This window comes from Fulmarus glacialis, unplaced genomic scaffold (assembly GCF_000690835.1).
Source record: "Fulmarus glacialis isolate BGI_N327 unplaced genomic scaffold, ASM69083v1 scaffold15716, whole genome shotgun sequence".
NCBI classification, from domain to species: domain Eukaryota; kingdom Metazoa; phylum Chordata; class Aves; order Procellariiformes; family Procellariidae; genus Fulmarus; species Fulmarus glacialis.
In genome coordinates this window covers 1-17,394 of record NW_009217730.1, presented here as the reverse complement: position 1 = coordinate 17,394, position 17,394 = coordinate 1, and the positions used below count along the sequence as shown (strand labels likewise).

Sequence of the window (17,394 nt, the reverse complement as noted above, 5' to 3'; positions counted from 1 at the left end):
GATCCTTACATGTTCAGATTCAGTCACAGGAATCTGACTGAATTTCAGGCTCAATGCATCAGCACATGTATCAGCTACCAGATGGGAACAGTGATGTGAAAATTAAAATACTGCAATATCCACTTGATTATATTATTAAATTTAGTTAATGTATAGAACTGACAGAATTTTACCAACTGCTTTCTCTTAATAAAAATAGGTAATTGCACCTACTTAAATTTCAATTAATAAGAAATGGTATTCTTGCAATCTCTCTGCATTCTTAGTCAGTGAACAACTGCTTCTCTCAGTTCCTTCCAATGGTAAGCTGAGAACTGACCACAATTATTAAGTGCAGATAGGAGCATTCAGTCCCCTCCTAGGGAGAAATTAAACTGTTACCTGCAATTTAAGGCAGTTAAATCCTGGTAGCTGCATCCTGGCAGCTACCTGGTATAAATACTTGTAACTAAAGGAGTTTTTACACTTTAGAGAAACTGAACTGTTGCTGGAAATGAATTAGTATACATTATTTGCATTCATTTTCTTCATAGTTTAACTCATTATAATATATTTCATAGTTAGTAAAGCATTACCATTAAGAAAAGGCTTTTAAAATTCTTCAGATCTCTCTTTGAATCTTCTTGTAGCCCTGCTGAGTGTCAGGATCCACATTTGAAAAAAAAATTCAGCCTAAAGTTTTGAAGTCATCTATTCCTTCGTGAGATAATTAATACATATTTTCCTGAAGAGCAGCAAAGTAGGATACTCAGTCATCCTAATCAGTGCATTCCTCTAAAAAGCATTCTTATTGCCATTATTGTAGTCATTTGGGGAAGGGTTTTTTTTTAAATAGATTGGAGCCAAGATACTGATACTCAGATAAGCTTGGAGAGCTGAACTTCATGCCAACAGCAGTGTACTCTGAACACCGATGATTTGAATGCTCCCTTTCAAACATTTTACTAATACTTGCAGGAACAAGTAAGAAAAACGTCTTACGTATCCATTCAAACTAAAAAAGTGAGGATAACTTTCTTCCAAACAAGAAGGTAGATAACAACAAAAGTAGAATTTCAGGTCTTTTCATACATATGTTTCCCTACTATGATTGCTGCAGGTCTGTCTTTTAGAGCAATCTTTTCTATCATATTTATTCCATTACAATTTTGTGTGGCATGGATATGCCACAATTGCTTAGTGAACATTTTTATGTTCAAACTGTCAATCATTCTATTTTATGTTTTACCATGTCTTTTGCTAACATAGTAATTTGTAAAGCCTGATTATACTGAAATCACTTAATTAAAAATGTATAGGCAAGCAAAGAATAAGAAATGTAAATTGTCAGGATTGCTTCCTCTTGTAAAGACAGTGTAAAAATCAAATTATAATGCTTGAATAAAAAAAAATCTGGTCCAATACTTTAATATTAACGGTTCCCTGTTTGTTAAGGAAAAATGGCAGGATTTGACAGCTGACGCAAATGACAACCACAGCGTGGCACAATGCAGTCTGACATTTGGGTTCCTAAAAAGGGATTGAATGTTTTCCTGTAAAGAGAGGATTGTATCCTCTCTCTTTCCCCTTTTTTCCCCGCCAATGAACGTGATCACATTACTAGTTTGAAGGATTAACTTCTCTTTCAGTGGTCATCTTAGTAATTACCTTTCCCATTCCTCATCTCAATACACAACAGTAATGACTAAGACATTGTATGAGGTTTTTTGCTCTGATTAGTGGCTACAATTTAAATTGCCTTATTTCTCAGCATTAAACTTCTACCGAGATTAAGTGATTTACCTGATCTATCATTTATTGTTGTTTAGAGATATTTTTTGAACCATAAGCCTTTTTAGGTAGAAAACTAGAAATCTTTTTATATAAATTGTACAGGAAAAAGACATTGCGGTGCAAATCTCTAAAGAGATATTTGTTAATCCTTGAACTACTAAAGCCAGTATCAGACTATACAGTCAAAACAATACTTATTTTTAGTAAAGCTTACACTGGGAAACTCTCTTTTGCTGTGGAAAACATATTATTCAATAAATATTGCTTTAGAACCATGAAATATGAAAGAGGGCCTAAGTATATGACTTTGTTTTCAAGGAGATTTAAATATATAACAGGACTAGATCTTACTAGTTGTCAGGAAAATAAAAACCATAATAATCATGCCATCATGGCCAATAATTCAAAAGTGAATTCCCAAGCATGGCTGTAAAACAACTGCAAATTTACTCCCAAGTAATCAGATCTCCCAACAACTTCACCTCCAAGCTTCTGAAAGAGTTTAACAACAACTTACCTCAATGATTTGGTGTTTTCAAGGATTTTCTGTGACTCATTGCATTCTGGGCAAGAGCAGAGGTAAATTACGAATCTTGTCTGTATTACCAAAACCATTTACAACTCTCAGACGCCAATGCAATGTCAGTCTAGTTCTAATTTTAACCTATGCTGAGAATAGAAGGTATCACATGAGGCACTTCTGCAAAACCCCCAAGCATTTACCACTCTTAATGTCTTCCCAGTTTGCTGAACGTGACTGGACTCCCATAAACTCCTGGACTTACAAATTGTGAACAAAAAGAACAAAGGAGTACTTGTTATGCTCCACAATGAAAAATAAGCTAGTTTTGAATTCAAAATGACAATTACTTGCTTTACTCTAGTAATATTTCTCTGCAAGATAACTGAGCTTCAAAGTGCTATTAAACAGCAACATTGACTAATGAAACTAGAAAAAGTATTACATCACTAAGTATTTTACTGGTTACTTTTGCCCATGCCAAAGAATTCCCTTGTTGAAGAATTTTAGTGCAAAATATCAAAGTCCAGATAGAAAAGTAATCTTTATCAGGATATGCAGAGGGGTTATTACTCACCCCTTTTCATGCTTCCAATCATGAAATATTTTTAACATTCTATTTCTTCAAAGAGCCCTTGGAGAAGATAAAAGGAGAACAACTCTGTCAGAATCTGTTTCTTCAACCAAGTGGAAAGAGAGAGAGCGCAATAATCATAGGTCACTATTTGAGGCAGAAGCCATAAAACTGGATAATTCTAACCAATTCTTGCACTGGAGTATAAATGTGAAGATGAAATTTTTAAAATATCATTCATTTGGTTATAACCCTCTTTCAGTAGAAATAATTTTTTCTCATTATTAGCCTTAGAATCTAGCATTACCACATAGAACTTTATAACCAAAAAAACCCTCACCAGTCCGTGAACAACAAACTACCTGAACACCAATACCTATTTGAAAAGACGCTAACTGCTTTAGCTTTAAATCTTCTAAGCTTTTTTTTTTTTTTTTTTAAACTTACGCAAAAGCAAAAATGATCCAACAGGTTCTTTGGTATAGATATTTCTTCTTTCAGTTTTGGTATAGATTCAATCCCCACAGTGTTTTTTAATCAATGTTTTTTCTTGATCTGAAAAAGTCATAACTAAAAACCTAACTACTTAATTTCCTCCTCCTTAAAAGAGACAGATAATTAGAGCTAGGGAAAAAAACCCACCACCTTCCCTTTTATTGGAGTTTTGAGAGACAAAGAAATTTCAGGCTCCTTGTGTGAGCAAAATTATTCTGTCTCAAATATTTCAAAATCACTTTATTGCTTTTTAACATATATAACTTATATTTCCCCAATTTATTTTCTCAGATCAGATTAAAAAATACACTATTCAGACTAAGCCCTTACCACAACAATATACTTGCAGGAAAGTAGCTATTAGTCTGTGTTCTTTTGGTAGTCTTGAGTGCAGTAGGTTCTTTAAGATAAGAAGAAATAGAAGATTGAGTCACCTGTACAGAATTGCCTGCATAAAATTCACAAGTAGAAACAATATTACTACAATTCTTTGTGGCTTTAATTTTTTTTTTATTAGGAATAAATAAATCTGATAAAAATGAAGTAGGTGATAAGCACAATATATTAGTCAAACTTTGCAAGAAATAACCTATATATAAAAGACCCTTATACCACAATAGAAATATAAATAGCACCTTACATGCATGTTCCCATGCTCCCTCCCCTACGTTACCAGCTTTCCTCTTGCTCAGTCTCAGCATCAAGGACAGCAGAGATTCTACCTCTGTTACCTTGTGTCTTGCATCTTCACAGCTAAATGCAATAGACAACTTTGGTCTACAATTTTGGAGAATGCTCCTATAGAGGCAGTTTTTTATATATATAAAGGAGAAAATGTCCATTTTGTGCCTGACAAATTAATTTTTAAGGCCATGTAACTGTCTTTTCTTGTGTCTGTTTGCAACTGATGTTTCTGAAAGGTATTTACATCTAACAGTTTTCTTCATATCTCCTGTTAAATAGCCAGTGCAATCCTCATCATCTGTTCAGTTTACCTTAAAGCCACACAACTGTTGTCTGTTCTGAAGGCATTAACTTGAACCTATTCATTATGTGCCTTGTATCCCAGTTTAAAAAGTCCTTATCTCACATAGTATTTTTTTAATGTTAATTCTTTGTTGTATCTGATTAATCTGTCAAATTCTAGTATCTGAACATCAATGATACAAGGTGATGTAAGCTTTTAGAACACTTTCTGCTTACCATCAGGCTTACCTAATGACAGAATAAGCAATGAGATTTTTTTTTTTTTTTTTTTTTTTTAAACAGACAGATGCTTTTTATAAGAAACAAAAATAACTGGAAAGTGTTTAAGGACTGCAACTACTTCCAGCCTATAAAAAATACAGGATATTCTAGAGAGTTTTAAGGCCCTGATAGTTATCAATAAATGTTATCAGTAAGCATTTGAATAAATATGGCCTCTTCATTTATAATTTGATAAAGAATACCTGTGCAAGTAATTGCCAGGAAAAAGTGGACTAGCAGAAGACTTGAGAGGTTTACTCAGTTAAACAACAAAAAGCTCTCTGGACATCTTACAGCAGAAGCATAAAAGGCATTTTATTTGTATATGATTTTTGCATAACTTCTTTTGGGAATTTGGATATTATCTGTTAAAATAAATTTACGTGTCCAACAAGGAAGAACTATGAGTATTTCCCTTCAAAACAGGTTAATTGGATTATAAATACTGCGGATGTAGATCAGTCATTCAGTCACACCAGCTTCACAACCGTATGTATTATACAAGGCAAAATAAACACATTCCATCACCATATTCAGTAGTCGCACCATGACCTATTAAGCTTGACATTCTGCTGTAGAAGAAATTACAGCACTACTAATTAAAAGAAGTAACAACTAATTGATAGACTGATATCAAATGTTGAGAACTTTTAACCACATAAAATTATTATATAATGTGAGTAGCAAAGGGCAGGTGCTAGCAGAGCCAGCTTTTGTAATTATTCAGTCTAATCCACAAAGTTTAAAGGCATATTCTAGCCATGGTTTCTTTTATTTAAGGTCTAGCAGCATCGAAGCAGGGTTCTCCAAGTAAGATTTCCACAGGTTAGAAAACCGGGCCATTGTAGCTCCATCAATGATGCGGTGATCAGCTGACCAACTCACATTCATTATCTGTGCTTTAAATACTTCACCTTTTCCATTAAACCGAGGAAGAACCTAAAAACGAGAGGAAGGAAAAAAATAGAAATATTAAATGCTTTCATTACAAATCTCTATTTTTTATTGTTAATTTGTTAGTCGAAATTTAAACATTTTGCTAAATTAGACGGCAGTAGTGCCATTCAAAAAACAAAGACCTTCCCGTTATTGTTTGTGCTGCGGATTAGAATAATTAGAATTATTCTAGTCTATTAGAATAATAGAATTAGTCTATTAGAATAATAGACTACATAATAAACAGTCATATCCTGTTTCTACCATCATGGAAATACTGAAGTAGTGAAAATCTTTCTTGACTCAAAAGTTTCTTCTTGAATAGTTTATTGCACTGTTAGTGCTCAAAGTGACGGTTTCTTTAAAGCATTCCCTAAACAAAAGGCTCATAGGAAGAACATAGAAAAAGTATTTTAAATTAATACTAATTTCATTTAAATGTCTATATTAAAGAATTAAAGCCTGAAATTCAGAAAATATGAAACTGCCTTCACCACACAGAGTTCTGTATGGATTCAGCTATCTGGCTCAGGAAATTAAACTTCATTATCAGAATAGTTTTCTCCTTGATGATAGCAAAAATGCTATCGCCATGTTGCAAAATACATTTACGTTGTTTCTTAGTAACTAGAAGGCTAAACATAGATGTGAGTGAAATACAACAGGATTCTAGAAAACAAATCTGAACCTTTGGCATAAGAGACTTCCATTTAAGCATTTGGTGTCTCTGCAGAGTCATCTAAAAACATCACAAAACTTTTCAATCACAAGCTTTATATTACAGTTTCTGTAATATAAAGAGGAAATGTTTATATAAGAAAAACAAAACAAAGGGACACTCCACATTTCATTTTCATTACAGATGACCTCAGTTAGCTAAACACTCACATCACAGATAAATTTAATATACCTGTATCTTTCCAAGTGCTCCAATAGCTACTTCAGGAGGTAGTATCACTGGTTTGGCGTAAGTGCCACCAATCTAGAAAAGAAAAAGCTGGGGATATTAGTTAACAATTTTTTTTTTTTTAAAGCAGATTGCCTCTTGCATTAATTGTACAGGTTTTGTTCATTGCATATTAAACTTTACTAAGGTATTTATTTCAGAAGCAGTTTTCAGATGTAAGTTCTCATTTTTCCTGTACTTACTGTGCCAATATTTGAAAGGGTGAATGTTCCCCCAGTGAGGTCATTTGTTCCCAGTTGGCCTGCAGAGCCCAAGGACTGTAGGCGATTTAATTCAGAAGCAATCTCAAACACACTACAGACTTGAACATTTTTCACATTTGGGACAATTAAACCTTGCTCTGTGTCCATAGCAACTCCAATGTTGTGCGAGGCCTGCAACAAGTTTCATTAACCGGACATTAATATAAGCAGTCAACATAAAATGTATTTTACATAAAAAAGCACTTGAATAATGTCTTCTTTATATACCTTTTTAACCTAGAAAGTGCTATCTGTAGTAAGCAACAGCTCTATACAACTTTGAGGGGAGAAGGGGACGTAAATTTTTAAATATTAGCTTTCCACATCTGCAAAGTGCAAATTGATTTTGGCAACTTCACATCCAGGAAATACAATTTAGCACTGAAAATATTTCACTTTAGGATGATTATATGGGTAACAAAACATGACTAAATGATTTTAAAGAGAACACTAAAATTAAAAAAAAAGGAAACAGAGTTGCCTTTCATTTGCTAGAAGGAATATAAAAGAATTCATCTGAGATATTGATAAAACAGCACAAAAGGACTTTGTACTGCAAGGAGTATGTACACATCACTTAAGAAAACAGACACTCACTGCCCAGAAGTATCAATCCAGCACCTTGTATGAAAATTAAATAATTTTTATCAAAACTGAGTTTAAAATGTGACTTTAATACATAAGGGTTGAGCATTGGAACAGTGGAACCACTGTGTCATTACTGAAAAATTACTGTATTAGGTTTTAAATGTTCTCATTTTAAATGCTTGGCCCATCTCCAGGTGAAAAATAGGAAATCACTATATTAATATGCATTTTTAAGCAAGCCTGAATAACAAAGTGACTCTTATTAAACAAACTACTGAAACAAGATCAATAATAAATCAAGTCCAATCTTAGAATCTGGACACACAAATTATTTTCCAGTACAACATCATAACTTTGGTTCTTACAATTAGCTCAGACATTCTGAAAAGCCCTTGTTAGTTGTTAGTTTAGGTTTTCTTCTCACAACTTTGATCAGCAGTTTACAAACCTTATATGTGACATTTTGACAGCTTTCATCCAAAGAAGCATTAAGAATGGGATACTGCAATAATCCCAGAGAGGCTGCCTGTTAAATATGAAAGAAAAAAAAAAAAAAAAACCCAAAAGATTTTTATGTTTTATAACCGGAGAGATGCATGGAAAGAAAGGAACAGTGGGAGACAATTTAGATTAATAACAGTATGGATTTCCTCAATGCAATCAAATTTGGCTTAAACTCTCCTAAACTGTCTCCTAAATCAGACAGACATATAAAAAGTGATAATCACTTTCGCAAGTATAATTGAAGTTGAATCTGTGTTTGTTATTTCTGTTACACAATTCAAATCAAACATCCCAAGACAAAAGTTATGAGATTCAGCAGCAACGTCGTTCTCAGCTCTCCACTTAGATGACAATTATTTCAAGGAAGTAATATTAATCCCCCCTACAGAGAGCGAGCAGAATGAGTGCTTACATAGCACTCTAACTGAAATAGCATTACCAGAAGTTTCAGGCTAAACTATGCATTCAATGCGTAGCTTAGGCAGTGCATCAGCCTTCACTGATGCCAACAGTTGGAAATGGAACCATGGCAACTAAATGAGTGCAAGTGCCTGGTCTTCTGAGCAACAGAAGAGACATACTCATTCACCTGAGGGATTCATTACCAACAAAAATATAATAATAACAATAACAATAATAATGATGCATTTCACATGAGGTTCATTTTAATGGAGCTCATAAAAAATACTGACAGTTTCCAAAATTTGTTTTGTGTAATTCAAATACCCAGTGATGCTTACCCCCATAATGAATAATGCTTTAGCTGCTCTATCCTTTCCCATTAAGATTTCAAAAATTTTCCATGACATTATATAACCCTAACTACAATTCCAACAGTAAATTCATAAGTGGTTCAATAAACAAGAGAAGTTGAGACTCTTCTTGTGACCTGTGATTCTTCAGATGATAGAGAGGTGCTCCAAACTTACAACAATCACTGATCAGATTTTGGCAAAATCTGCCTAAGTACTCCCTACAGTGCTCTGCTGCACGTCTCACCTTTATGAAGAAAGGCATAAAGGAAAGCTTAACTCCACGAACTTGTGCTAGAGGTTTCAGATCTTCTCGCAACTGAACAAGCTGAGTCAAATCAATCTCATCACAATAACCAAAGTGGGGTATCTTCAGGGCTGCACTCATAGTCTTTACCATTGCCTTGTGAAAACCTGGAAAATATTCACTGACTTGTTAAACCAACAAAATGAGCTTCTGGGAAGTTATGGTGAAATTTCAATTATTTGTTTCCATTAAACAAATTACACAACTTAAAAAAACCAAATCAAAAAAAAACCCAACCACAACAAAAAAAGGACAGGGTAAAGCTCATTTTAGGATCAACAGTTATTCAGCACATGCAACTCAAATTTTACGATTGTAATATTTCAGATTATATTACTGCATATCTCTCCTATGTATGTATGTATGTATTTGAAATCATAATACAGTAATCTGCATTACTCTTTCCAGCCTCTCCAAATAAACATTGCCTGAAAGGCAAGCAAAAACCTTTTATCTTCCTCTTCTAATGTGATTTTTCTTACATTAGAGTCTTTTGTTGCACTCTTCTCCAGAACAAGTGTGAATGCTGAAGTACGCCATTATTAAGCACTGATAAACCCTTAAATTCACTATAATTTGCCACTAATTGCGTAATGATTCACACTGTGACAAATTCACGTTTCAGAATTCCTACCTGTTTCAGCATACACTTGAAGAAACATGGATTAAAGATGAGCAAGTGCAACTTGCAGTCCAAATCCATCAAACCAAAACATGAACAATTATTTCATAAAATAATAATTTCATGCCACGCCTTCTTACAGAGCATGTTTTCCTATTGCTCACTTGCATGACAATAACGTGAAACACACTCCCACCAAAAGGAATCAACTGTTCACTGAGTAACATTTACTAGTAGTCTACTGTGAACATGGTCTCAAGATTTTATATTTCATGATTTACCTGTTATAGGTTCAGTTTTATCTTTTCCTGAAAATACAATGGGTCTGGAAACAGGTACAGGAATTTTGCGTGCTTTGTCCTTTGGAGCAGCTGGCACAGTCTCTGATTTTGGCAAAGGTGGGATAATTTCAGCCTTTGGTGATGGAGGTAAAATAGCTCCTGTTTGTTTGGCCAAGTAATTGAGTATGTCTTCTTTAAGGATTCTGTTATCTTTCCCTGTTCCAACAACTTCACTCAATTTAATCTGAAAAGTACATAACAAGCTATGACACTTCCGTTTTACAGCAATATAAAAATACCCTATATTGTGAGCTATTGTTAAAAATTATTCCAGTTACTGATCTAACATACCTACAGTTTTCTTTCCCTTTCTATGATTTATTAGGTATTCAACATTGTTCAAATCGTCCAGAAGGCCCACTAGGTGTCTAATTGCATACTTTAAGGAAGAAGTATGAATACTACTTACCTCTTAATTACCTCACAGGATCAATAGTGAAATATTAATTTGAGGAAAGCTATTTGTCACTTAATTTTCTCTACTTATTGTTTTATTTTTCTCCTAAAAATGCACCACAAGCTTTCAGAACCAATGGAATATTCATAGATTCACAGGAAAAAAGAACTAGAAAAGCACTTAAAAGATCACCTAGTACATCCTCTGCTCTAATACAAATCTGAAAAACAGAACAAGGTAGCTAAAGCTGAGATTCCATTTTTTCCTCCTCCTTCCAATGTTCCAGGAATCTATTCTGATACATTATTTTTATTCCAAAAAGGTTTTCTTCATCTCCAGCCTAAAGCACCCTAGCTGCATTTTAAGCCCAGTAATTCTTTTCCTATCCACCATCATCATCAGAAAGCACAATCCTCTTCATCTTTACAACAGTTTTTATACATTTGAAAATATTTAAAAACAAGCCATTTCTCACTGCACTTTCCTCTAGATCAATGTTCTCCTAGTCAGTCAAACTGCTATATAAAAGATGGATAACATGCAGCAGGACCTGATTCAGCAAACTTACATTATTCTCCATGGCCAGACGACGAACTGCAGGGGTTGCTAATGTTTTGTGACCTTTTATCTCTTGGTGAGTATGCTCTTCATGAGACATAGGAGGTGTTTCAACAACATCTTCTTCTGGGGCAACTCCTGCAAACAAAAAGAAAAATTTTAACTTTACTACATTACAAGGATTTGTTAAATTCCAACCTCAGCCATTCTGTGATTCTGTGACAGCTGAAGTTTTTAACACTTACTTTGAGCTACTGTGGATGGGAACACAGCATGCTAAAGGCTGCTGCTTAAGCTAAATTTTTAATAGGAAACATCTGGCTTTTGAGATTTTAAATCCTAATAAAATACCACAGCTTTTTCTACTTAATTTTCTTGACTTTATAAAGGGGGAAAAAAATTTCAGTTTTAAGATTTTCAGGAGGAAAAAGTAAACTCCTCTGTCACTGATGGTTTTATGACAACAAACATAAAATACGCAAGAGAAAAAAACAGCTTACAATACCTTTTGAAGCATCGATTTCAATATCCACTAATGGTTTTCCAACATAAGCAATTTCATCTAAATTGTAATGGAGTTTTCTAATAATGCCATCATAACGACTAGTAATAGTAACAGAAGCTTTATCACTTTGTACTTCACAGATGCTATCAAACTGAGACACGCTATCCCCTTCTTTTATATACCTAAGAGAAAAGACACAGGCTAGTATGAAACACATTAAGTGTAAAAGTTTATGCTGTGTATTCTTTTGATAAGTTCAGTTACGTACATCCCCACAACATGAAAATGCATTCCAGGTATGAAGACAAATTCTACATAATGGATACATTTGCTATATACCTTTTGCCTGACGGCTCCAGAACCCTTTGTTGTTGTCCTGGTTCCGGCTGGGACAGAGCTAACTTTCTTCCTGGGGGGTGTGCTGTGTTTTGGGTTTGGTATGAAAGAAGCGTTGATGGCCCATTGATGCTTGGGCTGTTGCTGGGTGATGCTCACATGGGGCAGCGGGAGCACAGCCGGGGTGGTGGACCCAGCTGGCCAATGGGGTATTCTATACCATGTGACATCATGCTCAGTATAAAAACCAGGTGTGGGGGGGGCCTCGCCCCCCCCGTTCGTGACACGCGGTCGGTGGTCGGTGAGCAGTTGCATTGTGCATCGCCTGCTTTGTATATTCTGTTATTGTTGTTGTCCTCACTGTTACTATTACTGTTCTATTTTGTTTTATTTCAATTATTAAACTGTTTTATCTCAACCCGGGGGTTCTCCTACTTGTGCTCTCCCGATTCTCTCCCCCATCCCACCGGAGGGGGGGTGAGTAAGCAGCTGCGTAGGGTTAAACCACGACAGTTGTGTGAAATGATTTAGAATATCATCACACATATATTTTCACTATTACCTTAGTAAAGCAGAGTTTTCTTGACAGATTAAGCCATCTAAAAATAAGGATGAGCCCAGCTTAGTTTGAACCTAAGGAAGTTCTTAGTTTCAAATTGCCAGGATTAGTATATGATCAGTTTCAGTAAAGAAACTGAAAGTGGGAAACACTGTCTTCTACTGAAACAGAGGTATTTTCATCTATTTGTACAAAGAACAAGGCATTTCAACACTGCCTTCCTTCACTGTACGCTTTGATTTTGCTTAATCCATTCATCATTGGCCTTTTACAAACAGTTTAAATGTTCAGAACTTTTACTAAAGTCAATAGAGAAGGGATATAGGATAAAATTATGTGGATTCTCCAGACTAGTCATTTGTTTCTAAAGTTCAGCCTAAGTAAGTATAATAACAGACAGACCTCCTGCACCCTAAAAACATTAATCACTGAGGGAAAGCCTAGATATGGGTGCAGTTAGGGCATCCCATTCCTTCCATCTTTTCCACTCCCAAATAAACCAATTGCAAGTAAACAAAATGCAAAGCTCAGTATATGCAAGGTTTTAAAAAATGGAAAATGAAACTTGAAAAACTTCATTAGTAACCCAGAAAACATATTCTCACATAAATAATTGATAATGCAGCTGTTAAACTACTTGCTGATTTCTTAGTATATTTCTAAGAAAGAAGAGCTTACCATTCTTTTACAGTCACCTCTGTAATCCCTTCTCCAATGTCAGAAAGCTTAAACTGGACAATTTGGCCACATGAAACTTAAAACAGACAATAAGGAAATACAGCATGTTTAATATTAAAGATAAGATATCAGACAGAAAAATCTGAATGCATCAAAAATAGCCTAATACCAGTCATATACAAACCGCTAACATAACACTCATAAAATAGCAAAATAAAATAAATTATTTTATTATGAAAAAGATTACCAGCAGATGTTCTGAATAATCGCTGTTGATGACTAAACTTGAGGGCAGATTTGTCAAACACGCACACATATTTTGATTTTATAAAGTGAATGCTGCTGCACGATCTAACGCGGTGAATGCAAACCTGGGGGAGAAAAGTCTCAAGTGTTAATATAATGGACTGAGGAATGTAGAGCTCATTTAATATTCCTGATGCAACAGTAATACTAAAATAGTTTAATTCTAGTTTATATAAGAGACGTTCTTATGGAAACACAATTATACTGAATACATACTGAATGTACAATAACCATTAAATTAGCATAAGCTTTGCCAGGTCTTTAACTTCTTTCACTAACACAACACATGGGGAGATCAAAGCCACAATAACATAACCAATTAACAAAAATCATGACAAGATCTGGTAAGAGATTCATACTTGCTATTGTTTCTCTAAGCAATTAGTTTAATCAGGACACACATACAAAAAGCATACATGATATCAACTACATCAGCCATGCTTCCATGGATGCTGGAAGGGTCCCCTAGACTGCAGCATATTTTCTTTGTCAGTTCTTATTCCAATCAAAGGTTGATGAGAAGTACTAATTGGAAAGGAAATTCAACCAGAGGGCACAGACAGTTGCTCTTATATTTCTGTTAATATATAGGAGGCAATCATCTTCAAGTAAATAACATTTCACATCAACTTTAATGGCATTTTTTAAGAACTGGGCATAAGATGGTTTTCCTTCATGGTTACAATTATATTTATCCAGAAATCAACTTAAAGGGTCAATGGAATTTTCTGAAAGGTTCTTCAAACAAAACCTTATACTTTAAAGCATCATGTAATCAGTCATGATTTTGGTCAAAAGCAAAGCCAGTAGCACTTGCATTGACACAAACAGGCATTTTATCATTAATCTCAACAGAAGTTAGTTCAGACCCTTTCTTATTTAGTAAGATTTCTTAAATCTAATGTAATTCTGGTGTCATGTTGTCTTAGAGTGCTACAAAATTAATAAAAATAACAATTTATCTGTAGATACTATCTCTAATAAATTTAGAGATACGAAAGGAATTCAGGTGCTACAATGTACCTCAAGTAGCTCAAAACTGTAAAATTTAGAAATTATCTTCTTAGAGGAGCCAGAAAACAGCACACCTGCATGGGAAAGTTCATTTTAACTTTTTTTAAAAAATCCTCTCAGTAATTACAGAGCATATGAAACTTCCTGATTGCCCTCCCTGCCCCCCAAACTGTTCAACTATTTGATTTTATATTACACTTCAAAAAAGTAGATTATTCAGAAAACTACGATTCCAAACTGACGAGGTACACATTTTCTATATTATTTAATCTAGCGTTGCAAGTTATATTTAATATCACCTTTCTTTTAGGAACAAATATTTATACAATACAACCTACCATAAAGGACACAACAAAGTTATACTGAGCTACTTTTCAGCTGCCTGCTACTAAGATTGTATCTACTGATCTAGAATAAGTATTTTTTTAATTCCTACAATGAGCAAACAGTAAATCCTTTTCATTAGTCCTCCAAACAATTTTCCCTATTAAAAAAATCAGGTAAAATGGTAATTTTAAGCTATGACAAATCTTATTTTGTGAACACATTTAAAATTCTCAATCACAAAACTGGTATATACTGTACATCTTCACAAGCCTATTTTCTCCTATTTTTAATTCTGTTTTTCTTCCCACTTGAGTCCATGGTTACATTTTTTTGTCCAACAAGATCTTTTTGCCCCAAACTTACAATAAAACTCTTTTCTCTTTATATGACCCTACATGGAAAACATTCAATATTTACCTGTGAAGATGATCACAAGGAGCTCATCAAATCTCTGAACTATTTCTAAATGTGAAGTTTCATAATGCTTTCCATGTGTTTTTAACATTTGGTAACCAATGCAGGTAGTGAATGAGTAATGTCACTGCCAAAAAAACAGACTGGTTTTGTTACAGAAGAGTTTCAATGCTGTTTCAAAATATATTTGTAGGAATAATTAAAAACTACTGCATTTTTAAAAAATGGAATCTTTTTGGTTTGCAGTTTTGCACATGCTCTACTAAAAAGTTGGTGTGCTAGTATGTTAAAGCAATTATACAGTACCCAATCTCTTCACAGAACAGTGTTCCCTTCTAACAAGGGGAAAAATTAAAATCCATGAAATAAAGAGGCTGTGCTTATTAATTTCAGTATTTAATCACCATAATACTATTTTCTGTGTAATGCCGAATAAGGAAATAACAAAACCATATAAAAGACAAAATTAGTTCTAATATCCATAGCACACCCATCTACATTTCTTGATGTATGGAAAAATATAGTAATAAAAAAACAACAAGCACAGTACTAGCAGTTATGTTTATGTCACCACTATTACACTACATGACAATTTAAACACAATAATGCCACAGTAAGATAACACCTTTCCTGCGCAGTCTTCAAAGTGCAGAGTTACTGTGGCAAGAAGAAACTGAGGGCTCACTCCAGTCTCTCACTGATACTGAGGACACATCAGCCACTGACACCTGATTGAATAAGACTTGTGGTTTGAACAAAGACAACATGTGAGCTGTATGCTATTTGGGGCAGAACTGCCTTGCCCCTGTTTAGTTCAGTTTTGGTTGTTTCCTTAAAAAGAAGCCAACACTGCTTTTCTAACCCACCCTGATCCTAAAAAACTACTGCTAGCCTCAGAACAAAATGTTTTTTATGCAGCCTGCAGGCAACCGATTACCTGATGACCTAACACTGACTTTCAAAGTTAAATTGAATAGTTTGTGCTCAAAGGCAATGACGACTTATTAAAGGATACTCCTCCATAGAACTCTTTTGACTTGCTGTCACATTGAGTCATTTTAATAAACATTTACTTATATTGGATTTGTTTTGCATACACATTCTATATCTCCAAGTATATAGTTGCCTATACACTAAACCAATGTCCTTGGTAGCACGTTTCAGTCAGACATTATTCCTCACTTAAATAACTGGCACCATGTCCTCGTATCTAGGTAACTTATTTCCCTGCTACTTAACACAAAGATGCCCAGGCTCCTTTCTTTTCTTCTTCACAACTTACAGCCCCCATGGATAACCACCATTACTTTGTCCTTCTTCCTCATGCTAGCCAAAGTGTTTGCAAAAACATTGAGAATATTAAAATAAAGTCCTTTAATATTGTAACAACTGTATTATTTCTTGGATCTTATCACTGTTTCACGGTAGATGGTCACAAGAAGAATTAGTATCTAGCAAAATTCAAAATGTGCTTGCAGGAAACACACACTATAAATAGCCAATTCTATAGTTCAGCATGCACATAGATAAGATGAGAATTTTCATCTTACCAGGATCTCCCTATGGATTTAAGAATAGATGGTTTAGTTAGAAAGAAAACTAAAAAGAAGCTGCTATTTTCAATATTCTTAATTAGTAAAATTACTTATATATAACCTAAAACTAGATAATTACAAAAGTATCACTGAAAAAAATTCCTCACTACTATGCTTTCAAAATACAACATGAATTATTATTAAGAGCAAAAATAATAATAGAAACTAGAACTGATCCTTAACTTTTTTTTCACTTGGATTATCTTACAAAAAGATGTTTCTTTTTCTGACATCCCACAAAACAGCAGTGACAAAATTGGAAACCAACACTCTTCACTACAGCAGGAAGACTATAATACAAGAAGGCAGAAGAAAGCATGAAGTCAGTCTTCATGATAGCATATGTTTATGAGATTTTAAGTGTCCTAAAAGGCAACCAAATAGATTCACTTCTTGAAGTATGGTAAGGTATCTCAACTACTTAATTTACAAATATCAAGGCTCCTGGGATTCAAAGAAATACGTTTCCCCTTTCTGCGTGTGTAACTACGCTACGTCTGTGCAGATACAGCATGCAAAGGGGGCTGATGCATGGGCGGAGGAGCGGTGATGGCAGTGTAACGTACAGCCAATGCAATGAATCAGATGAGTAAGAAACAACAGCAGAGAAGGATGTCAGTGGCTTATTAGAGGAGGCACACGTTTCTTTCACAGGAAACATGGGCAACGGGGAAGACATTCAGGGGGCAACAACATGGGCGAGGAAGTCTGTTCTGGGGATCCCTGGGGGGCGAGGACGCTGATCCCCAGTAAGCAGGGGGGGCGGGCTCCGCCGGCACCGCGGCAGCACGGGGCGTGCGGGGCCGGGCACTGTCGGCTGACTGGCTGCGGGGGAC

General features: G+C 34.8%; 1 protein-coding gene across 1 annotated transcript; it reads right to left on the bottom strand.

Annotated features, from left to right (window-relative positions):
• Positions 1-4,905: 4,905 nt before the first annotated feature.
• On the bottom strand, positions 4,906-16,288 carry DBT (dihydrolipoamide branched chain transacylase E2). Its single transcript, XM_009579790.1, has 12 exons — positions 16,246-16,288; positions 14,232-14,296; positions 13,150-13,273; positions 12,903-12,978; positions 11,330-11,511; positions 10,835-10,962; positions 9,810-10,053; positions 8,847-9,013; positions 7,792-7,869; positions 6,696-6,887; positions 6,457-6,528; positions 4,906-5,549 (listed from the first exon to the last, which is right to left on the bottom strand). The coding sequence occupies exons 1-12, from the start codon at positions 16,286-16,288 to the stop codon at positions 5,382-5,384; spliced, it is 1,539 nt and encodes a 512-aa protein (XP_009578085.1). The 3' UTR covers positions 4,906-5,381.
• Positions 16,289-17,394: the final 1,106 nt, after the last annotated feature.

Bases quoted from the DNA above. Each gene is read 5' to 3' on its own strand.
- DBT (XM_009579790.1), bottom strand. From the start codon at position 16,288: ATGAGGAAGAAGGACAAAGTAATGGTGGTTATCCATGGGGGCT. The intron at 12,979-13,149 runs GTAATCTTTTTC...GTCTGTTTTAAG, and splicing joins ATTATTCAGAACATCTGCTG to TTTCATGTGGCCAAATTGTC. The intron at 9,014-9,809 runs GTAAATCATGAA...AATATTTTCCAG, and splicing joins TAAAACTGAACCTATAACAG to GTTTTCACAAGGCAATGGTA.